The following is a 7,568-nucleotide window of genomic DNA, read 5'->3' as shown; positions in this document are numbered from 1 at the left end:
TGAATAAAGAAATGTATACAATTGTATTTCAGGGTGTTTTCAAGTAAATCATAAACTGATAACACCATATAAAAATATGCAAAATAACATGAAATCACATGACACAAGATACATATTTAGATTTCACTGGTCTGTGAAGTTTTCCTGTTTTGACTGAGACTCCTGATTGGCCACTGCTGGATTTAGTCATGTTGATAAAGCATTTAAAAGAAAGCACTCAGGACGAGCACTGGTCAAAAGTGTTTGCGCAGCAACAGCTTAGATAAACACCACAAATTGCAATTGCATCCCTGAACACTATGAAGACAGTTACTCTGTTTCTGCTGCTGATTGGACTGGTGGGTCGTGCACAAGGTGAGTGACTTCACTCAGCAGCACTTGAACAGCAGCTACGCTAATTATGTCTCTATTTGCTTCTCTGTTTTGCCACGGGATTCACACAAGCTCCAGTCTGGATCCAGAACTCCTGAGAAGAGATGATGCCAACCCCTCAGAGGACCTCAGATGATGCTAACCCTAAAAAAACACACAGAACTACCAAATTTTGCTATAAGTTTCATTGCATCATATAATAATTGCTGTTAATAGTGCTCATTGTCTGTCTTTTTAATTACGTCTTTAATTGATTTTTCCGTACATTTCTGCCATATGCACATAAACTGACAGTCACCACTGATAAGCTACCACTAAATATTGTAGAAACTTAATTTTCTGTAAAGTTGCTTTGCAAACTTCACTAGAATTTCCTATTGATCTTTTTGAACTGCCTCACCTGCAGCATTTCTTTTTGTGTATGCATTTAAATATACTGTATTACAAGCTGAATTTGGGTTGATATCTCTCTCTACACAGGCTGGCGGAACAGTTATGATGGGGTTCTAAATTTTCAATGTCCTGCTGGCCAGTCAATATCCTCCATAACCAGGTGAGTACCGCTTATTATTGAGCGATTATAAACATATAATAAACTATCAGACTTTTTAAGACAAAATTGTTAAATTATTGTAAACATTATATTGAATTGACTGAGTGATGAAAATTGAATTGTTTTTGCCATGAATATGACCATTGTGGCTGACATAGCATTAAATAAAAAATAAATAATTATAATAAACTATCAAGGTTTCCTTGAAACATGCTGCATTAGCTGGTTTGAATTCACATTCAGTTTTCATATGAATTACCGCAAAAGTGATTTAGTGTGACAAATTACGAACAGTAGCTGTCAAAGGGGAAGCATTCAAAACACATGTATATCAACTTCTAACGGAATGACCAATAATGCTGTTTAATACTCTATAAACAGGGCTTTCCTCCCACCTTGCTCGATTTCCAGAGTATTTTATATAATTTGCAGGCATCTGTCAGTATGAGGAGATTTGGTATCTCTAAAAATCACATTTATATCTTAAATGGAAGAAACATAACAACATAATAAATTTTTCATAAAAACTCCTTATGATTTCAAATTTAAATGTAAATATCAATGCAATTTTGCATTTAAAAAAAAAAAGAAAAATATAATAATGATAAATGAAAATTTCTCCTTCCCAACTTATGTTAAAGCGAAAACAACAATAACTATGAGGACCGGGTTTGGGACTTTGGCTGTCAAGCCACCAAGAGTGAAAGCTGTTTCTGGACAAGTTACGTCAATGACTTCGACCAAGTGATCTTATTTGAGTGTCCAGCACAACACGTGATTGCAGGAATGAGCAGCTACCACAGCAACAGCCATGAGGACAGACGGTGAGCTCTGATGTTTGACCTATTCTCATCTTTAAACTTTGACTCTCTTTAACTCCTCTGAGCTGATGCCAATACCATGTTTTCACACAGCTGGAAGTTTCTTTGCTGTAGAAGTAGTTGTGTTTCTGCAAACTGTCATTGGACCTCGTACGTGAACTCCTTTGATGAGTACTTCCACTGGATTGTGCCTTCCCAGAACTTTCTGGTGGGCACTGGAAGCTACCATCAAAATCGTGAAGAGTGGGTAGAATTTATGTTATTTCTAATGACTATAATAGCAAAGCTATTTTAAGTCGAACATGTCAGATTGTGGGCTCTGTTGTTCACTAATGTATTGTACTTCTTTCAGAGATCGACGATTTAGGTTCAAGGTCTGTTCCCAGCGCAGATGTTGATTCCAAGATTCAATATTCTCTCACAATTCATGATGAATGTTCTCTCATGATCCTCTGAAATAAATGCAAGTTGAAAACAAACACTGCGACTGATCTCGTGTTTAATTTAAAAAGATAGGCTTATGTGTGTGTGTGTGTGTGTGTGTGTGTGTGTGTGTGTGTGCATGTCTCAATAGGCTGAAATCATTGGTTTAAATAATAAATCAGGAATAAAATCATAATTAAACTCTAAACATGTGCCAAATCCAGACAATGTCCAAAGAAAAAAAAAAAAAAAATGTTTTTCACAATATTGACACTCATTCCAGCACACTGGGGGTGTAAAAATGATTGTGTGGTGAAATAAATACTACTACTACTACTACTACAAAAAAAAAAAAAAAAAAAAAAAAAAAAAAAACAAAAAAAAAAAAAAAATATATATATAATATATAATAATAATATATAGTAAAATATAATATATAATATAGATAATAATTAATTACATGTACAAATAAATTATATGTTAGTAAAAAAAAAAAAAAAAAAAAAAAAAAAAAAGAAATATATGTTAGTACTCCATTTAAGCTTGTAGAAATTAAAACGTTAAAATACTCAACTACTTAACTTTCTGATCATGCACTGGGGCATGAATAAATCATTTAGTTTTTCCAGCTGTATGAACACTGTTTTATCATTGCTTTTCTTGTTAGGTTTAGTAACTTGCTGTTTTGTGACATCTGGAGTTCATTTTCTACTCAAAAGGACACATTCATACTCCGAAATGATCCATCGAATGTTAGTGTAATTGTGTATTTTGTACCAAGTATTGAGTATTTGTTGTCTACACAATATCTACAGTTTATTATTTACATAGAGGTTTCTAAGTAAAGCATACACTTTAAAAGCTTGGCTTAATTTAGTGTCATGTTGTTTGAATAAAATGTACTTGAAACAGAGTATTTAAAGTAGAAATACTCAACATACTTTAACTGGCCATGTACTTATTTTCTTTGTTAATTTCACTTAACTAAGACAAGTATATTATACCTTATTCCATATGTGACATTTACTTAAAACATCTGTGCTCAAAAAACTTGCAAAAGAAAAATGAAGTAAATTTAACTTACTGTTTTTGTTATTAATGTATCAGCTCATAATGTCAAAACTACACATAATGTAATAAGTATTAACATTAATGTAATAAAATCTTCATAATGTAACAACAATTTTTAATAAAAACCATTGGTATTCCCTTACAGTACATTTTTAAAAATCTAAATCTAGTCTTAAAATGCCTGTAATTTAAATTAATGCAATTATTATTATTATTTTAAACATAATGTAGTTTATTTTTTGTTGTTTACACCATTTATACAGTTGTTGTTTTTTTCTGTGAAATGTGTCACTTTTGTTTTCAGTGACATTGCATAGCCCAATAATGTCTTTAGTTTGTTATTTTTATTTAGTTAATTATCTACAAAAATGGAAAGCACCTCTATAGAGGATCATTATCTCCGCTAACATTTTAAAATAAATTTCAACAGTTTTATAGGCTCAAAGTGACTAAAAATAATTAAAAAATTAAAATCTCACTAAAATCAAAAAAAAATTAAAAATTTTTAATTTGTATTTTTTTTTTTTTAGTGCATAAAACTTTAAAATGTACTTCTGGGTCAAAGTGACTCAAAATAATGGAAAATGTCATAATCATAAAATTAGTAAGTTTAGATTGTAGCAAGCCTACTTTAGATTTTTAAAATGCGCTCTATATTTACATATTTGGTAAACTTTGTTTCACTTATTACTTATAACTTAATTCTTTTTGTCATAATGACACTAGTCATGATTTGTTGACACATTACTGTGACTAATTGCAACACCTGGACACGATATGTGTTTTTAGCCCTTTACATTTAAATTAGTAATATTTTGACAGTATCTCTACAAAACTTGTTTGGACACGATATGTGTTTTTAGCCCTTTACATTTAAATTAGTAATATTTTGACAGTATCTCTACCGTTACTGAAGTACAGTCTGCGTTCACCTCACCTTTTTTAGATATAGGGTATGACTGTCCCCTGAGGGGCACTTAAAATCTAGAGGCTCATCGTAGGTGTTCTCCCAGCGTAACTCTGTCAGATTTGATTCAGATTGAACACTTAACCAGCACATCTACTGATTAATAAAAGGAAACAGTCTGTTAATTAACAAGTGGGTTTTAGTCAGGTGGGACTGATTTCAAGGCCATTTGCTGTGCTTAAAAAAAAAAAAACATTTAGTGGAAATGTAGTTGCCAACAATTGACATCCTTGAGAGGAAGTATAAAAAGACTTTTACATATATAAAGCACAAACATCTCTGGCATTTCTGCCTGAAATATCTTATTGTCTGTGCCAGGTCAAATTAAACTTGTTTTATTGATGCTTTTGGAGAATCTTTCACACAGTCCAGCCAGTCTGACCTGCTTTACTGTGTAGCTATGTTCATTTTTATCAGGGAATCATGGATTTTTGTCTGTGGGAAAACAGTATGTGTACCTTTAACAGTAAACATAGATAAGCAGTGCTGTAAATTAAATAAAAAACTATGTTAGTTCGACGTGATCTCATGAGAATTCGTATGTATTTTACGTAAAATGTGATTCTAGAAAACGTATATTTATTTAAGTTCTTACAGACTAAAACATATAATATAGCAGACATTTTTACACCATTTAAACGTACAGTACTGACGTATTGATAAAAAGTGAAGTGACATGACCCATACTCAGAATTCATGTTCTGCATTTAACCCATCCAAAGTGCACACACACACCGTGAACACACACCCGGAGCACTGGGAAGCCATTTATAATGCGGCTCCGGGGAGCAGTTGGGGGTTTGGTGCCTTGCTCAAGGGCACCTCAGTCGTGGTATTGCCGGCCCCAAACTCAAACCCACAACCTTAGGGTTAGGAGTCAAACTCTCTAACCACTAGGCCACGACTTCCCCCCACTATTGTTATATTGATGACACCCAAAATGTAAATTATTTATGTATGAACAACTTTACAGACTTACAAATGAATCCTTATGAATAGTGAAATCATGGCATTAACATGTTGTATTGTAGTCAGTTGTCTTATCAATGGCATTATGTTCATTATTATCCATTGCAAATCCTTTGTGAAAAAAATTTAAATCTTGCACAGATGTCAGATGTCATATTAAAAAGTCGTCTGAGAGTTTTTGTATCTACAGTCTCTAACTGAAAAAAGATATGGTTCAAACACTAATTATTTTATGTATTGGAAAAAGTTATTATTTATTCAGAGCACCTCAAACCCAGTTTTATTGATAAGTGCAAAAATGACTTTACAGACATTCATATACATTTACAGTCTTAGACCTATCAGCATTTTTTTTTCTTAAAATCTTAGGTCAATAATGACAATATGTTTCCATCTTGTCTTTTTTTTTTTTTTGAATTTGGATTTGAATTTGAGTGTTTTTGTCTCAGCATTGCACTTTGGTACAATACTTGTACTTCCAGCGCCGGTCTCTGAAAAAGATGTAAAAAGACATCATATTAGTATGCTGTTATGATTCCAGTATCATATTTGCGCCATCCGTTTTCACTGTCTCATGAAAACGTTTATCACTATTCAAATGAACCAAATAAATCAAGACAGGAAAAAACAGATACATTTTTTCCCCTGAAAATACTACAAATATGCTATTGCTATATAAACTATTCATCTTAATTATGCAGCTCTCTGTAATACTTAATTCTGATTGGTTATTTGTGGCATTCTGCACTCAGATATTACTGAATAATTGACCATGTCTGTATATTTTTTTCCTAAGCAGCCTTGTAATAAGCAAGCAGCCAATCGCTATCTCAAAACAATCCCTTCAGGCTCATATGAAGCCTGTTTACGAGTATGTTGAATTATTGTGAGGAGCTGTACTTACTCGTGTTTGTTTTCATGGTAGCTTTCAGCACCCACCAGGTAGTTATGGTTTGGCACTGTCCAGTGGAAATACTCATCAAAGTAGTTCACATAAGTAGTCCACTCACAGTCAGTAGTACAGTGGTCATTACTTCTACAGCAGTAAAACTGCCACCTGTGTGAAAACACAGTAATGACATCGGCTCGGGCAAACTCGTGCAAAATCAGTGCAAAATAAGAGCTCACCGTCGGTCCTCGTGCTTGTTGTTGTGGTAGCTGCTCATTCCGGTAATGATGTGGTGTGGCGGACACTCAAAGGTGAATTTTTGGTCAAAATCATTGGCATTAGGTGACAAGAAACAGTCTGAACTAGAGTCAAAGGTGTCTTTACAGCCGAACTCCCACATTCGGTCCTCGTGATGATTGTGATGTTGGCTTTGGTTTCATTAGGCAGGGAAACAGTGTAATAATTCAGCTGAATTATCATAACATGACATTCTGATTATATGTACGTACTTATGTATCATTAATAATTCAAAAGCATTGTTTTTTAGAATTCATACTTTACTCAAGTATATCGAAATGGAATTTTTGCTAATTTCCAAACCAAATATGATACTTTTCCTCCTTACAGTTGAATTTTTTGCTCACTTTTCAAGGGTTGCAAGCTAAATTTATTATATTTTATGACAAATGACGTGCATTTCAGTGTAAATTTGTCTGGACAAGATATGTGTTTTTGGCCCTTTACATTTCAATTAGTAATATTTTGACAGTATCGCTACCGTTACTGAAGTACAGTCTGCGTTCAACTCACCTTTTTATATAGGATATTGACTGTCCTGAGGGGCACTTAAAATCTAGAGGCTCATCGTAGGTGTTCTCCCAGCGTAACTCTGTTAGATTTGATTCAGATTGAACACTTAACATGCACATCTACTGATTAATAAAAGGAAACAGTTTTTTCATAAAGTGTCCCACCTTGTCCATTGGCCAAGAGACCCGTCAGCAGTAGAAATGAAGCAGCTCTCCTCATTGTGTGCTGGAGTGAAGATACAAGACAACTTGAGACAACACTTCTGCTTTTATAAGGACTTCAGGACTTAAGGTCACCTATATGTAACGTAAGGTCAGTCTGTTAATTAACAATTGGCTTCTAGTCATGTTTGAACAGGTGGGACTGATTTCAAGGCCATTTACTGTGCTTCTCTGGCATTTCTCCCTGAAATATCTTATTGTCTGTGCAAGGTCAAATTAAACTTGTTTTATTGATGCTTTTGGAGAATCTTTCACACAGTCCAGCCAGTCTGACCTGCTTTACTGTGTAGCTATGTTCATTTTTATCAGGGAATCATGGATTTTTGTCTGTGGGAAAACAGTATGTGTACCTTTAACAGTAAACATAGATAAGCAGTGCTGTAAATTAAACAAAAATCTATGTTAGTTCAACGTAATCTCATGAAGATAACAAGGCTACACTTCAAATCCTTAAAAATGAATAACATATCTG

General features: G+C 33.6%; 2 protein-coding genes across 2 annotated transcripts; one reads left to right on the top strand and one right to left on the bottom strand.

Moving 5' to 3' along the window:
* Nucleotides 1-208: 208 nt before the first annotated feature.
* LOC109060982 (hemagglutinin/amebocyte aggregation factor-like) lies at nt 209-2,225 on the top strand. Its single transcript, XM_019078129.2, has 5 exons — nt 209-354; nt 853-925; nt 1,567-1,749; nt 1,840-1,989; nt 2,099-2,225. The coding sequence occupies exons 1-5, from the start codon at nt 300-302 to the stop codon at nt 2,142-2,144; spliced, it is 507 nt and encodes a 168-aa protein (XP_018933674.1). The 5' UTR covers nt 209-299; the 3' UTR covers nt 2,145-2,225.
* Nucleotides 2,226-5,433: 3,208 nt separating this feature from the next.
* Nucleotides 5,434-7,144, bottom strand: LOC109060979 (hemagglutinin/amebocyte aggregation factor-like). The gene is made up of 5 exons (XM_019078126.2): nt 7,040-7,144; nt 6,876-6,954; nt 6,305-6,493; nt 6,081-6,233; nt 5,434-5,667 (listed from the first exon to the last, which is right to left on the bottom strand). The coding sequence occupies exons 1-5, from the start codon at nt 7,092-7,094 to the stop codon at nt 5,622-5,624; spliced, it is 522 nt and encodes a 173-aa protein (XP_018933671.1). The 5' UTR covers nt 7,095-7,144; the 3' UTR covers nt 5,434-5,621.
* Nucleotides 7,145-7,568: the final 424 nt, after the last annotated feature.

The sequence above is a fragment of the Cyprinus carpio genome, chromosome A18 (genome assembly GCF_018340385.1).
Source record: "Cyprinus carpio isolate SPL01 chromosome A18, ASM1834038v1, whole genome shotgun sequence".
Lineage (NCBI taxonomy): Eukaryota > Metazoa > Chordata > Actinopteri > Cypriniformes > Cyprinidae > Cyprinus > Cyprinus carpio.
The sequence above is the reverse complement of the archived record's forward strand: the minus strand, read 5'-3'. Positions and strand labels throughout refer to the sequence as shown.

Coding starts and splice junctions, on each gene's coding strand:
- LOC109060982 (XM_019078129.2), top strand. CDS start 300: ATGAAGACAGTTACTCTGTTTCTGCTGCTGATTGGACTGGTGGGTCGT. Junction 926..1,566: donor TCAATATCCTCCATAACCAG/GTGAGTACCGCT, acceptor CTTATGTTAAAG/CGAAAACAACAATAACTATG. Junction 1,750..1,839: donor AACAGCCATGAGGACAGACG/GTGAGCTCTGAT, acceptor GTTTTCACACAG/CTGGAAGTTTCTTTGCTGTA.
- LOC109060979 (XM_019078126.2), bottom strand. CDS start 7,094: ATGAGGAGAGCTGCTTCATTTCTACTGCTGACGGGTCTCTTGGCCAAT. Junction 6,955..7,039: donor TCTCTTGGCCAATGGACAAG/GTGGGACACTTT, acceptor CAAATCTAACAG/AGTTACGCTGGGAGAACACC. Junction 6,234..6,304: donor AACAAGCACGAGGACCGACG/GTGAGCTCTTAT, acceptor GTTTTCACACAG/GTGGCAGTTTTACTGCTGTA.